This window comes from Opisthorchis viverrini (genome assembly GCF_000715545.1).
Source record: "Opisthorchis viverrini unplaced genomic scaffold opera_v5_162, whole genome shotgun sequence".
NCBI lineage: Eukaryota > Metazoa > Platyhelminthes > Trematoda > Opisthorchiida > Opisthorchiidae > Opisthorchis > Opisthorchis viverrini.
Window position 1 is genome coordinate 1,002,354 of NW_008751818.1, and position 18,945 is coordinate 1,021,298.

Here is an 18,945-nt window from a genome sequence, read left to right on the forward strand (position 1 = left end):
TCTGTGCCTCCTTCAGGATGGCGCAAACCACGAGTTGGACAGCACATGACTTGGCAGAAAGGGGTCAAAGAGATCATAAAGAGTTTGGGTGTTGTTGGTGTTGTGCGACTTCCAGGATGGGGTCCCCGTGACCCCGTCTGTGTTTGGCTGGATGCGTTGCAAGAAATGGCGGCTAATCGATGTCAGTGGCGTGCGTGCTGTCAGTTTCTTTCAAGATTGTCTGACTGAGTGGTTGGAGGTGTAGGCTGTTTGACATAGGCCAGCACTAGGTCCCCTCCCTCCCCCACTCTTTTTCTCTTCTGTTCACCCCAGGGCTTTTAATATAATTATAACTAAATATGTATATAGACGAACCTTATGGCTGTACGGCAGTAAAGCATCAGCGTCAACACTGTTGTTGCTGTCTTTGATGATGATGATGCTGTCTTTCTTCTTATTCTTCTGTGAGTATCTGTTTGCATACCCTAATAGCTAAACGCACCTACTAGTTTTCAACATATCGATATGCAAATTATGCCCCAAGAGCCAGCCACTAAGCCAACTTAATGGCGAATGTACCCGACTTAGAATTCAAATAATTCACATCGTTAAAAAGATCAGTAGATTATTCGTCCATCAAGACCTATCAAGTTCGTGCCGAATGTCAACTTAATTTTGTCAGTCGTATAGTGCCCTAAGATGATCGCACTCCCAATATTGCCTATTTAAACAAACTGACAATTTCCTTGTGAATGGTGCTAAAATGCTACAATGTTCCAGGCTAAGCGTAGTAACCCCAAGTTTACCGGATAACTTGACCTAAAGTGCCTCTATGGGATGATGATAATATCTCTACTAAAGTGCTTGTCAAATAAGTTCATTCAAAATACGAGTTTAGCAGGATAACAATGCTGCAGTATGAGTGCTACACCAAGCCGTCAACATCAAAGCCTACGCTTTTTTCGCTATAACTAACATGTCAAAACAAATAGAGGAGAGGGCTGAACCAGAGCGGGAATTATGTAATACAATGATAATTGAACTCCGATTTCATCATCAAAGGTGAGCTATTCAGCTGCAGTATGCGTTCATCTATAAGCTTTTCACGGAACATGGCAGCTTCAACTGCGTTATGTGTAGATTTCATGGAGCCCTACACGTAACATTGTTACTTCAAAATTATCAACGTATTCTGTCAGATTGAAGCAGTCCCAAGAAAGAAACGCAATATCACCTCAGCTTCTAGGCGGTAAAGACGGAGGCGATGTTGGGGAGGAAAGTCGATATCCGCACAACTTAGGTAAAACTGAAAACTGTCATCGTCGGCCTTGTAGAATGGAGAGCGAGAGCACAAAACAGCAGAGAGTGGAGTTTTAGCGCATGACATGCTGTTTTTCAGTTGATGGATCGACAACTTCGAGCTAAGTTTCTGAGACGTGCAGAACGCCGTAGCGTCCTTTAAACTCTTGTGGATAGAACAAGCTATACTTGCAGCGACTGCAGCAACACTAGAATACTTGGCCATCAGTGAACATCATAAGTGGACAATTGGTGAACCAGAGCGGGAATTATGTAATACAATGAACATCATAGTTGGACAATTGGTGGACAAAGCGCGATCACCAAACCTGCCTCAGATTTCTAACGTAGTCATACATATGGAAACTTGTGACGGTGACCATTGTCTACAGTCCAAAACAGATCAAACCGTAGATGAAAGTATCACTTTAACTAGATTTCCGAGCGGTAGAAGTCACCAATTCATTAAAAGCAAATACCACTAAATTTGGCCGTTCATTATTTTTTCCGTGGGTCCGTGGACGACACGATTTAACACACCGAGCGCGATGGCGTTAGCAGTGACTGGAATGAAATTGGCGTGCAGAACAAAGCAATTCAAGCTGTGGGCAACTACGGGAAGCGATGCGGGTTTTGCCGGTTATCGACGAAGCCCCTCAGTTCTAGCCGAAAAAAATCCCTTTACTGCGCTAGTTTTTACACTTGATCAAACAAATTAGCTGGCTTTACGGTGCGGACATTCCTGGTTGTCAAGTCCACTGAGCTGGATACAGTATATAAAAATAGTCACCATGAACGGTACATAGAGGATTAAAGTCCACACGTCGCATGTGCATGCGGGCGATTGTGATTGGTGGGTGGGCTTACTTGCAGCGTAAGCAAACGTCTTGGGTTGGTCTACGAGGATGAAGAAATACAACTAACTACTTCGTTAAGCTTTTCATTCAGCGTTTGAAAATTGCGGTCCTCATATTCTTCAGCTATGAACTCTGCCACAAATACTTCCAGTTTGAATGTCTATCTGACTTTTTTTTTACTCAGCTGTTCCACACATCCAAACCAATATGATCTATGTGTCAAATATTCCCTGAACAATTAGTTATATCTAAAGGTTTCAACACAGCAACACTTGTCCGCAGCGACCGTATAGTTCCATTTGCGGCATATGTTGGTCAAACCTTCAAAAGTGAGTGGGATTTCTTTCAGTTGTGAAATGCCTTGTCGACTGCGCAAGATAGCTCAGTGGTTGAGGCGAGAGCTTAATTGCTGGAGGGTCCGTGGTTCAAACGAAACCTCGATACGTTGACTACGCCGTCTAGTTTTGGACAGCCTGACAATATCTCACTCCCTCGAGTGACATGACAGCTATGTAACTAATAGATGTTACAACTGAACGATTAACTGCTGGATGCACGGTTGAGTTTACAGAGCTAGAATTGACTTTCCGTGACAACTCTTGTACAGAACCGGGTGGTTATTGGCTAAAGCTGGAAAAGCAAATGCCTCTGGTGCATCTCAGGGATCGTTGAGTGACCGACCATGTATTGGGATTTTCACATGTTTAGCCAGCTACGGCTGCATCCTCCTGTCTCGTTTCATCCGGAAGGAGCATTTCGTTTGCTCCATATGCACTTTAGCATAAGCCTTATCGGACAATAAGTAAGCCACACGAAAGTCCATTTTCCTTACATCTGAACTGGCAGGAAAATCCGAAAATGGGCGGCGCAGGCTTGGTCCTGGTTTGGCAGACCACACCAAAAATGTTTCCTAACGAGACTACCTCGGACGGCAAAAGCCCACCCTAATGGAGGGACCCAGATGAGCCGCAAATCAGGATCAATTTTTAAAACATTCCGCAGCATGGCAAACCAAAGAGAAAATGGCTGATCCTGTTGAAGAGGAGTTCACCGCCAAGGAAGCCATTTGAGAGTGTCATTTGTAGCAAATTCCTTTTAAGAATATGGTACACCGGAGATTCAGATGAGTCTTTAATGAAAACCAAATTGATATGGTAAATGAATAGTGCTTCATAAGCACAGGTGCCTTCAGTTTTCACTCTGTGGTTGAATGCCAAATCTTGCTTCAAAAGACGAGCAAAAAACATCGCATTGTATAAAGACCTGTGTTGTTCTGAGAAGGTAAAATGTTGGAATCTACATGATTAATTCCAGCTTTTTAGAGGTAGGGATTGTTTGACGACTACTTTTACCAGTCACTTCGAAGTACACCACATTGAAACAGCTCACTGATGCAGTCGGTGTAGTCGATCTCCTCTTGCATGACAACTGATTCCTAAAACTGTATTTCAAAGGTCAAGTTCCTTTCCTTATTATCGTTACCTTATGTCGGGTAAATTATCAACTTATTCAGTCGGAAATTCTACCATTCTCTGTAGTCCTGACAGTTGTTTTTTCTCTAGAAGGTGTGTTGCACTAAAAAATGTTCTCTTCTGAACAGTATTTTTTTAAAAGGATTACCACTATCGTAGGTCCTATAGGAGATGTATGTAACGACAAACCTGTGATGGTTTTGGTTTGTATCCTCACTGTAAGCCTCGAAGTTTCCGTTGAAAATGTTCTGTCGCCGGGTATCAGTTTTCTATGAGCTGATTTTATTGTATTCAGTTTCATATTCTGCTTTATGAAGATAAAATTCCGTATCGATTTTAGAGATCCTAGTCTCCAGGTAGTGGCTCATCTGCGCCCTCGAGTCTTATTCTGGGCTTGCGCAAGTATGCTCCGTAATTTAACTGACATTAATGAACCAGTGTTCACAATCGGAAACCGGTAACAGACGCTATTTAGATAGGAGTGTTTTTAAGAGACTTCACGACTAACGCTGTATGATGAAGGCCAAGTGATACTTTTTCATTTCATTAATGCTGTCATTATGCACCCAGTAAATTGCACTTTCATCTAACCTGACAATGAGGAGCTGTTTCCGGACCCATTGCGGCCAATTAGAGAACTGCGTAATGATTTACCCGCGGGAAACTCATAACTTGCAGTGGACTTTTCAAGATAAAAAGCATACTCGCAACCTGATGGGTGAAATAATCCACTTAGATATTTTATAAGCCTCATTTGCTTGCTTGGACAGGATGGATTAGACAGTTTGGCTTTATTAAATGCTCGAACAACTTTCTACGAGACCAAGCAGTTGATCTAAGAATAAACAGGTCTGTATTGAAGTCCTCTGCGATCTCATGGGGAATAGTGTGAGACATATGACGGGGTATGTTAACATCTATTTTACTGTCTTGAGTCATGGACGTTAGATATGTGAATTGTATCAAATAAAAAAGGAATTTACATTCCTATCAAATTGAGATACAAGACAGAGTAGGACAATGACGACCGAGCAGTATTCTGGTAACAGGGAACACTTTTATTCGTTGAAGTCATCAGTGACCACGTGAATAATGGCTTGAGACACAAGTTCACCCTGGCTTTAAGGCACGTCTGTGCTGAAGTTGGCTCAAGATGGCTCAATTAGTAAGGCACGAACCTACTGACCTAATCGTCCGTTGTTCGAACGTGACCTCTGCATTACTACTCCTGTCTAGACTTGGGCAACTTTGCAGTACACTGACCCTCGTGCTTTACTCTGGTTGCATGGCAGCTAAGCACTGAAAGAATGATACAGCTGAATCATTATGTTGCAGCCCATTTACGTCTGATACCGGTCTGCGTGGACTTTAACCTAAGCTGTATGACCTAGCTGTCTCTGATGTGGTCTGCGAGTTTCCTTGCAGCTTTTGGTAGAATAGGTAGACTGCCGAAGGTATGAAAAGATTTGTGAATTTTCGGTTATCTTTTCCCAAAACTGAAGCCAATCTGTGTTAAACAGACTAGGAGCACCGGGATCCACAATAAGATTCGAAGGCTATTACAAAGGTTCTGAGTGATATTATGCGAAGAAATCTTTGAGCCTTGTAACCGTGGTCTGAAATCGCCTGAAATTTTGTGCCGTAAAAGTGTGTTCGGGTCACTGGAAACTCACATGCAAGAGGCCGTGGGTGGGTATGCGGAGATAAGAAATGTGAACTTATGGTCAGCAGCTTTAAGAGAGTTGACCACATGATATTATTGTGAACGGATACGAACTACGATGCTGCTTTGTCTCCATTCAGACCGAGTATATGCTGGAAGCGTAGAAACTGTCACTGATTTTGTCGGCTAACTGATGGACCCGACCGCTTACTGTGCGTAGGCTATCATTCCGGATACACTGCTTTCTCTAAATAAATCACGTGCTGAATGGCGCTGAAAACCCTATGCTTATCATTGAATTTGCCAAAAAATAGGCGAACCCTTGTGACAAGTACGATATTCTGTCGTAACGCCGAGAAATTGCAAGGATGCAACGATGTTTTGTACCTCAGTAATTCCTGACAGTTCATGTACCCATGAAACTCAATGGACTATTCTATCAACTGCACTTGTAAAACTAGTAACATCTCTTACGTCAGTTTTGAGATAGAATAGAATCTTGTTTCGTAGTGTCTTGGTCATCCTTTTAGGGACCAAAACATAGATACTGACTCAACACCCAAGATGTGTCGTCAACTACTCAAATTTTCCGGGCCTTAAATGACCGATATCTGCGGTGTTGGGCTTTTGCACCAGTTACATCCGTCCGGCGCCCAAAATGTTGAATTTCCGGGTACTATACGAACTCGGGTGCGTATAGTCATGGTTCGGACTAAATGTGGTGTCTAGTTGTGATATCTCCAGTCGCTCACCTTCTCCGCCACGTATGAAGGCACAAATAACCGAAAACTACTACACCCTCACTCTAACCCACTAGATAATGGTTGTCTCTCCGTCCACCCATAGTCATCATCATCATCATAATCATCAGCCGTAAGAGCCACCTACTTGTCGTACAGTGGTTGCAGCTGCCACAGTTTCGTTCACCAATGAGTTGGGAAGGTGCGGTAAGTAGCCACGCATTGTAGGCGGAAGCCGATAAGTTGGTGCGTAAATACAGCACTGTCAGTGGACTGTTAAGTGCGGGGGGTTGGGTTGGGACGGGAGCTATGCATTGAAAGTAATAGCTTGGATGCACGAGCGCTACTGAGGGCCCTACTAAGCCATGTCTGACAATGTCTCAACCCACTGACTTGTCTCGTCTCAGGGTCCACATCCAGGAAGATGGCTATGACCGACGCAGCTGAGTTTGCTGGTAATGACTTTCATACTTCCGTTGACAGGTCAGTTTTACCTCCCCTGGCTCACCTTTTGCGCAGTTGTGCGAAATGGTCCCTTCGAGAAAGTCGATCGACTGGCTTACGGAGCACATGGCCAAGCCAGCACAACCTATGTAGTGTGATCAATTCATCTATCGAGCGTGATTTACTTCTTCCGAATGCCGTTTGACGTGCTTCACCATTGCTTATTTGGTGTTCCATATCGACCGATCGAATCTTTTGACTTGAATGGAAGTTTAGTCTTCATATTGGGACACTACCATTGGGCATTATCTTATTGGCTTACTGGGAATTTATAGAGCATAAAGTGGATAGTCATTCAGTGATGAAGTGCAGACGACGCATAATACTGCTATCAACATGTGGACGGTAAGTATCCACTGGCTTCACTGTTGAAGTTACAAGTGAGCAAGCGTGAATTGAAGACTGTGTCAACAACCTGGTGTCATGGCTGGAGTTTAGTTTTCAACAGAAACTGGAATCTGCTGGAATAAATTTGGAACTGGTGTGTGATAAACGTCAAGAGCGGAATAGACAAATTCTCGGTGGGATGGCGGTGCAAGTATCCAGATAGGTATGACACTGAGACGTCCACCTCGATAGGTTCAAATAAAATTCCACATCCAAAGTTTGGTTAATCCGTCTGGTATGACTTTCGGTACCATGAAACAGGGTGGGTAAAAAACTGGCCTCTCTGAAACAGTCATCTAAGCTTTAAGTGCGACTGCCAATGTGATCATGCAACCAGCCTCATCACAACTTCAGTCGTAAACTCGTACTGTCTGCGAGATGGCTGTCTTGTTAATACATCGGACTAACCGTAGTCACCTAGATGAAGAAATATCCATAACTTGGGACGACTGAAATGATTTGTGAATTCGAACCCATGGAAGGGTATTCACAGCCGGATCAGATCGGTTTCACATGCCTTCTCGTGGATCGATCGAACCCCAGCTATAACGTTGAGCAGAACCGTTGGAGCAATCCAAGTTGAGGTTTGGTCTTGCTCAGTTGGATTTTTGACCCTCGAATGAACTTGAACACTCGACTGCTATCAGGTTAATGATCCAACAAATTCTTACAAGCTTACATCACGCAATGATGGTCGAGTAATGTCAAACTTGTACAAATGGATTACGCTTCTCCCTTGATACAGGGAAATGAATTCACCCGAATAAATTGGGGTAAATCGATAATCATGCCCTTTTCTTTTAAAAAGCGCTCATTAAGAAAATGACACCACAAAAATATCAGATTGACCTCAGGTATACAAATCTGTGGTCGGAGAATGGCGAAAAAGTGTCACTTCAGAAAAGAATTTTCGGACCGCAATTACATGATATGTCAGTTATCAGAACAGCGGTTTACCTATGGGCAACCTACAATCATAGCTCTTATTGATTTCAAGTGCGCGATCGACCACACTGACCGAATGTTCCCTCAAAACACGCTTGGGTAATAGGGTCAAGCTGAGGGTTTTTTCTGAATATCAATAGTCCTTGTATTTATGGAACTGTAGGCATACACAGTCAAAAGGGAAAACATTCAAGCTTCAAAGAAGAGGAAGTGTTAAGCTAAGGCTGTTCGAGCACCTAATTTTAGTTTATTTTTCAGGTGACAGGATGATCAAACGGGCAAACCATGGGATAAATGTCCCTAGGGTTGAATCACGGAATCAAAAACCTCGCACTGTGCAGTGGACAATATTCACATTTTCGACGATAAGGAGGCAAAGAACTTCTTCATAATGGAACTCCGGGCCATCACCCCACCCGCCAGAAACTCTGCGACTAATTTGTATTGTCTGAAGACAGGCCACGGTATTTCGGAAACTCGATCACCGGAACCAAATATTCCCGGGGAAAAAGATCCTGCGGAAACTAGGTCAGGGTATTCAGTTACCCTTTTCAACATCATATTAACCATTCATGTAAGACAGTATTCAAAAGAATGTTCCACACACTATTTGGGAACTCTGGAATAATGGTACGTTAGATGGACCTCAGCTCCCCGTATGCACCAGCTCACAGAAAAATAACGATACCACTAGTCTTCTTCGAATGAGGGAATCTTGCCGTGCAGCAGAAATGGACCAGAAGTTGCACGAGAATCGAACTTCTCCAAGAGGGTTGTAAGAAAATTGTAACAGAACAGAAAACTACAGAACACAATTTCACTAAAGAAAATATCTACATGTTGAAATCTTGGAAGAAAAGACATAGTCTTATCAGGTTTCTTGAATTCAGTGGGCCTAGGCGAACCCCAGAGTCGAGAGTTTGAATAATGTAGAATACTCTGTTAACCTAGGTGCCACACGTGTGTAAGACATTAGGTGGAAATTCAACAGTAATAACAGTTTTCACCTGTGACTGAGATCTAAATTACCAGGCTCAGTTTGCCTTTAAATTACTCATCTGCCAGGGGCAAACAAGCCCGAGGCTTGCGCTCAAACAACCAGCACCTTGTGTCTCTTCATCAAGTAAATAACAGTAATACCTTCAGCACCTGGGAATGGACAGGAAAGTGGTATGACAGCCAGTAATTCCTATAATTCCTAATCCTACTTCTCCACATCACCGCCCGATTACTACGTTGTTAGGTTGATCGTATACGTGAGATATCAGGCACTCTTGTCGTACATCGCAGGTTGGGTGATCATATAAACCGGAGGTCGCTAATATAAAATTTTGTCGATCAGTCTAATTTCATTTTTGAGGGTGGTTGTCGAGAGTGAGCAATGTGTTGTAAGTTGTGTTCACCAGTAGACCAGTTTAGTTTACGAGACCACTGGTACTCAGAGGAAGGCAAATGTGACTGAAGTCTCCGATGGATGTACTCAGGTAATCGAGATGCACACAGACTGCATGTTACACTGTGGCACATATACATACTATTCTTTCAATGATTGACTCAAAATTTAGACTTTGGGCTTCTACAGACTTGGCCAAAGACCACTGAATATTCCATCTCAAAATTTATGTTCACAAGCTTTCAAAATGTTTCAGCGTGACGTATAGAATGCTATCTCATTTCCATTGCTTATGATGAGGAAATTCTTCTCAGGGGGCCGAAAAGCCACTTTCTGGTTGTTCGCCTCTGGTTGTAAAGAACAGTCTATATTTCTTGCGTTTGGCCTTAGGTACGTTCCCGGAAGTCAAAACACAGGGGTTTTTAGTCACATGAATCAAACCGCATAAAGGCTAAAAGTAGTGAGATTTTCACTCGTATGGAACTGACTGACGTTTGCTGCGTTGATTGGCGCATTCTGCTACCCTACGCAACTTTCTAATGTTGGGCAAACAGGGAGCTCTAAACTGTCGACTTGTGGATGCTTGATCGGAGGCAGAATCCCTCGAGATGGGTTTTGTTGGTGTTATTAGTAATACTTCCAAGTATTCTGAGCAGTATTCTCCCACAGTTCGACCCTACCTGTTGGCATTCGACAAGAGGACAACCTCGAATACCTGTGGGTCTCCGCAAACCATTTTCATCACAAGCCCTGTTACCTAGTATCCTCCTTTTCAAGGAACCCTGATTAACCGAACAAGTTTTTGATTCAGTGGTCTTTCAAAATGTTCCCCTCCGCTTCAAGCTATAAGCTTTTAGTGATCGACCAAAAGGCATTTCGACACGGTGGCATTATGTTCAGTTGGCGAACAAATAAACAACAAATGTTGGTTATGATTTTTGTCTTCCAGCTTAGTTTCATTCGGCTCACTTAAAACACAAGACATGCCGCTTCGAATCTAAAACGAACCATTCACGACCATTGATTTTCAGTATCTAGCTGAATACCAGCTCCGATTTCTCCGAACTGCTCCATGACAGAAGGATGCGCTTACTGGTGCACATTCCACCGAAGCGTCTGTGACTCGCCGAAAAAGTCGAAATGTTGCACACTATAGAAGCCGGACAGATTAATCTTAAGAGTGTAGGGACGTGTGGTGTTATACGGTGTTAGGTGTGGTGCAAAGTTCAGAGCTGATGCCATGAAAAACCAATCTAAGGAAGGATCGGAGGCGGCGACAATAAGTAGCTCCGGGGAGGAATAATTTCACAAGATGGGTGAAGCTTTCATCTGAGTGGTCATCCGAAGAGCCAGTGTATGCGTGACCACGTGAATGGGGGATGACTGAAAGCTAAGAGAGAACTGGTCACAGTCACGAAACTTGAACAAGCTACCTTCCGGGTAGCGGTGCATCATCATCATCATTGTCAGCTGTAAGAACAGCGTACTCGTCGTACAGTGGTTGTAGCTGACACAGTTTCTTTCATCGATGATTTGGGTAGGTGAGGTAGATAGCTGAGCATTAGAGGCGAGAGCTGATAAATTCGTGCACTACTCTACTGTGACTGAAGAATTAAGTTTTCGTAGTCTTGTTTAATGCCGGCCTCGCTTCGAAACTCTGTGCAAACAGTGTCTTAAATTAGGGGGTATTTAGAGGGCTCCCGATATATCTGTTATTAGGAACGAAAACTCTGTGACTTTCCTTTCATGAAATGACACCTGGGGGATAAGCTTTCCTACATCAATGAAGTGCCATGGCTCCTGTAAAGTCCAACATTTTGTTCTATGAACCAACGACTGTTTACCTTATGTTTTACTAAGCAGACAACCGACGAATACAGAAGTGGTCAAACAGTAGTGCTCGTAATTTACTGTGGAGCAACAGCCGGTACAATATGCAAAATATAAATGAGGTCAATTCCTCCACATCTAAAAAACAATTGGTTCCACAAGCCTTAAGTCGACAGTTCCAAGCATGATTCCCTAACCTAACCATCGGCTTGTGGTCCTTCTATGCCGTCATTCTCCGTCCGAATCTTTCGTACAAAATTTCAAGGACATCAGCCACTTTTTGACAACAAAAACGCGTGGTTTGAGAGTGACCAAGAAACATAAGCAGCGGTGCTTGTTTGGGAGTAAGATATTGCACTATTTCTTCTTCCTAGATGATGTACCTGGTAAGCATTCAGAGATAATCGGACCTTAGGCTGTTACTTTCCATAGCTTGCTGCTCGAAAACTGCAGTTGCTACGTAAAGCTACACAATTTTCGAATTGAGATAAAGTTGACAGTAGAAACTCCAACCATGTAGTAGTTTGCAATTTTATCTGCCTGTGAACTATTAACTCATATACGCTAACTAGTCATCAAAACTAGCGGATAATTTTATTATTACCGGTAGGCGATCCGCTGAGTTCATCAGAAGCCAAATAGGTTAAGTGTGGTCCGTTCCTGGACCTTTCATCTTTCGCTAGTATTGGAGCTCACAGAGCCGTCCTGAGTCTACTAACATGCAACCACGATAGAACAGCTTAAAAAAGAAATCAGTATTTGTGCGTATACTGCGTCTGAATAAAGGAGACACCCAGTACAACTCAACAATTCGTGGTTCGCAGGCACCTCCACATTTCTTTGAAGCTTTATGACTAGTGGATTGGTTATGCAATGAAGTGTCATAACCAGGGTGCATGTGTGTGAGGAACAACTGGCGTATGTGCGTGTGTGAACAAGAGAGATTTTGGTGCATCGGAAGAAAGTACCTCTCATCTATCCAGTGAAAGTTTTCATAAGTTATGAGTGTATTCACGTGACTGATCTACCATCAAAGCTTCGTGTATCACCACATATCAGACCCAAAGACTTTCGGGAAAGCCTTCAGACGACCATCAAATGCTTCAGACCGCTCCATCTTTACCACGTCATACCGCGTAGGTTTTACCGTTTCTCTCAGATTCATTTAGGTAATTAATCTGGCAGAAAACAAGTATCGCCTCACGACAGGCTCATTTGGAGTTCATTCTACCACAGTACCTTATGCCGTCCTCAGGGAAACACCAGGCCGTACGAAAGAACAACCATTTGTATGTCTTCTCATTATGAAAGGCAAACAAACCTGCAGAATTACGCCATTGCAAAGTTAAAAATCCCCAAGGCTGGACATTTCTGCAACCGTATGGTCCAATGTAAAGCAGCCTTATCCACAACAGACTTTGATGAGAGGGAAGTATTATTCAGCCAGAAAACATGTGCATAAATGTTGGTGTTCGAATCCGACCTCTGCAGCTCGACTTTTCCTCTCTTGGATTGTTTAACCTGGTATTGTCACAGCAATCGTGTTTCCATCGCGTGACATTGTAGCTAGGCACCAAAAGGATGTTACAGTTGTACGATTTCTTTTTTCCACAGTTTGAAAAAGAATGGTAACTCATAAATAGGGTGTTAAGTTATGTATGCTCAGGCTGGCACACACCATAGAAGACTGCATATTGGACCACTTGTCTTTTGCTTACCTCAATGAACGTCTTCAACAATTTATTTTACTTTCATTTCGTGATTGCAAATACAATATGAAGGAGCGGGTACTTCAAAATCAGTGAAATTACGAACACAATGCGGCGAAATGGACAAAATGATTCGGCTAATCTAGGGGTGTCAGAATCGACCACGCTGGAGGCCATGAAAAAGGAGGACAGGACAGGGAGAAAATTCGTCCGCTAAATATCTGAGACAAAAGGACGTTGAGATCGATGTGTTTGTACGTACTTGTGTCACAATACTGGTAATAATAACAGTAACTGTAGGTAGTTTCGAGGAAAAAGATGTGGACACATGGGCCAGAAAGGACGCATGAGAAGAGAAAATACAAGGCACATTAAAGCTCAACGACATAGAAAGCAAAATGGTGAAGACTTTCCAGCTCACATCATGGTCATTATTATTATTAATATCATTACTATCGGCCTTGACGGTAGCAGCAGTGCTGAAGAACTGATAACACATGCATCCAGCACAGTTGTTTGGAAGGTCACCTACACAAGCACACTCATAAATCAAGAGGCCTCTAGAGTGGGCTGTTTGGCAGCTGTTGAACGCTACGACAACTAGGTTGTGCACATGACCGACATGCGACTTTTTGCTTTCGTCGATCTAGCCTGAGTATATAGATTAAGGGGCCCCTCTTGGCACTGGAGCCTCTTACGGTGTCTTGTGGAGCCACCTTTAAGGCAGGCCGATCCGAAGGTGTCAGCACAGTGGTGCTTTTTCTCCAAGTCAGCCGCAGTCAATGTTGAACGTCAAAAAATGCGTTTATCTTAACCAACTTGCTCAACTTGTGTTTTTCGCACGGAACGGATCTCGCCATCAAAACAACACGCCATCAAAATCACAAGGAGAAGGGGACAAGGGCGACTAGAATGGGGTGTCAGCTAGGTACGTGAAAGTTGGCGCTTTGTATATGCACCTTTTTTATTTCGGTGTTCTATTTATCGTTCAGGAGCGAGGAGGATGTACGGATAGAAAATGAAGAAAAGCATTCAAAAACTTTCAAAAATCCTCTGCAAAGTGAAGTTCGAAAAGATAACACGTTACAGGATGGGCGCGTAGATATCCGGATTGTGCCGCCAGAGAGCGAGTTTTATAATTTTACGAAACGGAGTGATAAGTGAAAGACGTTGAATCTTTGTGCGTTCGTGCGAGTGTTTTATGTCAGCTGAGGAGTGCGCTGCGCATGTATTGAGAAAGTTCAGAGTTAATGCAAACAGATTTCAGTCTACATGAACAGATTTTGAGAATAATGTGGAAGGCATGCTAGAAGCTGGTGGATAAATCCAATATCAAAAGATTTCGACGAATTTTGGTGGCCTTCCACAGTGCCCAGCAAAGTATTTATCCAATGAATGTGCATAATACATAGCTTTTCAGGGCTCTCGAACAAAACTTTCCGGTTGAGAAAGGGCATTTATGTACATTGTTGGGGAACTTGGATAGGATGCAGAGGATGGCCGCCGATACTTTGAAAAATCTTGATGTATATTGTTTTGAAATGTTTTGGTCAAAGAGACAGGAGCCTCCAAGAAACGGCGTTGGATGATCCTGCTGCATTTGAGGCCGAAAGTCTGATGGCTCCTTCTATTCGAAAAGGTCACGCAGTGATGTCGGAAATGTCAATATTGTCAAACACATTATAGGGGGTGCAACCGATTTCCTAAAAAATGAAAAGGTATGGATTAGAACAGCTCGGAATACAATCTAAAATTGTGAGCAGATTGAAAAGAAATTCAGTGACTTCTTTTACATTTGGAATAAGCGAATACTAATAGTCTTCGCTGAGCGCATGGAAAGAACAAAAACAAACTCTATAAATATTTAACACTCATTCGTATGATTAACCCAAGTTTTTCTCTGGCCTCTCTCCCTATGAGGCTGGTGTCCGTCATGCTGCTTGTACATAAGACAGTTTGGTCTTTGGTTATTTGGCGGTTGGACTCCAAACATTTCATCGGCAATCGAGACAACTTCACTGGCCCTCTAGTAGTTTGTGGCGCTTTCATTCCGGCAGTTGCGTATACGCAATTCTTCCAAGGATACTTGTAGCTGCAGTGTGATTGGTCAGTCAGACCTGTCAGTTAACTGTAGTCACAGTACAGCTATCAGGTACCCTTCGATAAACCATAGAAGCGCAAGCGTCGATGGAGGGACACCACAACCAACGGCACGATAACAACCGACAAACAGGAGTCTGCAATCCAATATTCAAGCTTAAAGATCAAATAAAACCCACCGGAGCTATCAATATTCCGTAAACATACCTCAAGGTATGGGGAACAGTTATTTGTGTTCCACAACTAGGATATAAATTTTCCGTAAACTTTAGGGTACATCAGTAAAAAGACGGTTAAGAGCATGGACCTCACAAGTTGTATTTCTTTACGATAAGGAGACGAGAGGACGGTAACTGCCTAAATAGATAGCAATATTGGTAGCATGGGTGCGTTAACCGGCAGTAGATTAGGTGGCTTTTGATCTGTTCTCCGAGATTGGCAATTCGCTCGCAGACGTTTCATTACCATTCCTGTAGACATCATCAATGGCTGATCGGTGCTGTCTCACTAGTGCCGTCACGATTGGTAACAAAACGTCTGCAAGCAAGTTGTCAAGCTTGGTGAACAGATCAACAGCCACCAGATCTACAACCAGATCTACAACTTTAGTGAATCTGAACATTTCTATCGCAGAAAAGTCTCCATAAAGAGTATGGTCTCTAATAGTGGAATGTGTTTCATTCACGTACAAGATATGATAATCACAGAGGAGTCTTTGGATGACAATCCCATCTATAACTGTCAGAATAAGACTTTGAAGAAAAATGCACCAAATTTAAACTAGGCCACAGTTTGGATAACAATCAGTAGGTTAGTAAATATTGACCTGTGAAACAGCTCAAGCCCGCTATGGGTGCTTTTTCACCAACCACACATTTCGGCAGTCCGCTTAATAAAGGCATCCTCGGTTAAGTGAATGAAATCGAGAAATTCTCATGTAGACCTCCATAAAACGGCTGACTGAAACTGTCAGTTAAGCGAGGCAGCCTTTTTCCGACTAAGGGAGTATAAAGTGTTTTTTGTCTAGATTCCACGTGTTTTGCTCTCAGGAACCATTTGTTCGTGAGATCTGTGTACGACCTTCTCCTAAGTAGTCGGAAGTTGCAGTCCCTACTAGACGTTTGCCTGCATTCAAAAGACCCTGTTTTGCTCCCAGCTCCACCGACAACTGCATGTGCTACCTTGAAGAAATTGCACTCTTCACTGGGGAAATGGTGATGCCTGAGTCCGGCGAGCACGTTCCTTTATCACCTTAACGCTTGCCTTCATACGTAAAATGGTTACGAACTTTACACACCACCTCAGCTGGTGAAAATTGCATTCGCTATCCAGATGTTCATATGTTCAAATAGCGCAGGTTAGTGCAATTCACCTGAATGGAGTTAAAAAGCCATATCAGAATACCACCCACTTTCTGTATATCTATTTCTTCTGAGGATTATTTACGGAAACTCGACTTTCTGGGGGAGATGGTCAAAAGTGTCTTCAGTGTCATCACAGTGGATAATACACAACTAGACAAGATAAATGGCCGCCCATCCCTTAGTTACTTATTTTAGTCAGACGATCCAATGTTGTTCGACCTGTCGAATGACGGGTTTCTTACAAAGAAGACTCATGTAACGTGTAGGATGCTCATTGTTAACCAGATTACTTAATATACAACGCCGGGTGCTTAAATCAGAACTGAGTGGGCAGTGTATGGAAGGGTGCAGTTAGTTCACGCTGATGATCAGTGACTCGTTTCCTAATGGTATACTACCTAACCGTTAACCGGATCAGAATCATATGCCCCAGAGATGCATAAGATATAAGATACCGATGATTACTATTGAAGAAAAAGTAACATCTCAACTTTCAAGCACATCGACTATCCTTGCGGGATATGCTCTCAGTGCGACACTGATGTTTGATTGTTTGCCTGACAAATGAAAGATCACTTGTGCGTTAATCCTCAAACTATTTCTGACATGCTGTATATCCAGCTAACAAAAAAAGCTATCTCTGGTGTCGTTCTTGTTGGCGGAGGCTGCTGTGCATTGTTAGGGCCAAACTTTAATTTGTAGACATCCTCAAGAAGCCTAAAAGAAACCTCGCACAAAACATAAATTCGGTTTCATTCTAGACCGTAGGACCATTTATCTGTAAGATGGAATTCACCACACGTCTCTTACAGAATCGGGTATATAGAGGAATGGTATCATGAGACAGCATAAAAATTGTATAATCTTCCATGCAATGAACCAGCTCACAGGGGCCTGTACAGCGCAGCAGTAGCACCGGCTTATGCGTGTCCACTAAACAGTGACTGAGAGTGGTGATAATTGAGGTTATCAGCGCTACGCATCCGTCCGTTATTAAGAGAGCGTACATACCGTCACCAGATGTAAATCCCGCACAGAGCAATGCATTTTCAGATCCATTAGAGAGAGATTCAGCTGAGTTCCAGGTGACTATCCTGCAGAACCAAATTTTTTTTGCAAACCGGTGTATTTTGTTAATACTTCATATTTTGCGTTTTCTTATACCGTATCCAATGGTGCACCCCTACTTAATTTCCTAGTAGGGCCTTCGTCGCAGCCATCCAGATTATGGTATATACTCCAGAACATTTATTACAGCTATCCGGCGTTTCGGGTAAAATAAATTGTAGCATACTTCAAATATAGCAGCAGCACTATTCTGGGTAGTTTGCTTGAGATGAATTCGACAATTTGCCGACTGTAATCTCAAAGCTAAGTACAATTCTGATGTCACGATATACTTACTGTAGTCAGGCGACTGAAATTACCATTCATTACACCACAGATTTTCCAGTGTTTCAAGATAGTGCAAATAACTCGGATAAGGAAACTAAAAATAAATCCGCTTGGAGGTTAAACTTCATGAAACACAACATTTCCAAGGGCCTGGTCGATTGGTTGTTGATGATGAAATGAAAACAAACTAGATGAAGCAGGTTGGTTTGTACTGGTTCTAAAGTTGCTGGAAGGTTATGAGTAGGACTCATGTTTGTGTGTGTACTGAACAGGATACTCCAGTTACCACTCCAGGTCCACAACAAGCTTGATTGATTACTTCAACCAGCGCGCATTCTCCCACGGTAACCAACAAGTCAAGTCATCAGGTGCTGGCACACAAGAGAGTAAACTGTGAAAGACCATACACATACACCATACACGCAGTCTAACGCAAGTATGGTAGCCTTAATGCCTGACGCAAGAAACGAGAGATCGTGGTGTGAGTGAGACGTGGCGTGAGCGACAGGCGCTTTCTTCAAACACTAATAATTTTTTTGCTGATTTAAAGGCGAATGGGATGTTACGAATTCTCCACATGGAGCTCAAGTACTTTCACAGCTGAATAGGAGGACGTGACGTGATCCTCGCCCTCCGACATGACAATACATGATGTACCGCGAGTACAAAATGAATTGCGTTGATTCATTCAGTGGACCAGACATTACATAACCGCTGGGAGATCTGGAGGCTCATAACCGTACATACTTAACATACTTGGAATCCACCATACCAAACTACCAAATGTGAGATCTTTCGTTGCTGTTTAAATTGCCCCTCACTACTCAAAAAGTGTAATGTGGAAAAGCCCAGTTAGTTGCATAAACCATCCTTTTTTAGTCGTCATTCAGGGAGTCAGTCGCGCGGCGTGAGGAGAGTGATTGAAGGATAGTGGTGCCACTCCCTGTCTGCAATAGAGTTAGTCAAGTTGCTGATCAGCCATTCGTGGCCGAATGATACAATGTTGAGCTAATGTCCAGAGGATGATGGGTTGCATTGGTCCCAGAAATTCAATAAAGGCGCACTACTTGTGATTACCTTCATGCATCACTCCCTTGCACATCACCATGGATGAATCTCAAATTCAGGGTGAAATCCTGATTGAGCACATCTTATTATACAATTAGCGTGGCAGTGGGGTGTCAAATCTGACAAGCAAATAAAACGAGCGTTTTCGTAGTGCTAGAAACGTCAGCTTTATGTCTGATTAGTAACCTGTGTAACCCGAAAAGTGTGTGTAAGCTGGCTGCACAAAGTATGTTTAATGCA

At 42.9% G+C, this 18,945-nt stretch overlaps 2 protein-coding genes across 2 annotated transcripts in view; both read right to left on the reverse strand.

The window, feature by feature from the left end:
• Positions 1–6,084: 6,084 nt before the first annotated feature.
• Positions 6,085–10,481, reverse strand: T265_14232 (hypothetical protein; the record flags this gene model as incomplete). The annotated part of the gene is made up of 3 exons (XM_009172685.1): positions 6,085–6,379; positions 6,519–6,713; positions 10,333–10,481. Coding segments are annotated over 3 exons (639 nt in total), but the record flags the coding sequence as incomplete, so codon positions are not given.
• A 2,113-nt stretch (positions 10,482–12,594) lies between these two features.
• The window catches only part of T265_07216 (hypothetical protein), a gene marked incomplete at both ends in the record, with an annotated part of 67,874 nt that continues 61,523 nt past the window's right edge, over positions 12,595–18,945 (reverse strand). Inside the window, one exon of the mRNA XM_009172672.1 lies at positions 12,595–14,481. Coding sequence (XP_009170936.1) covers positions 14,419–14,481 — 63 coding nt within the window. The remainder of the gene's footprint in view (positions 14,482–18,945) is intronic.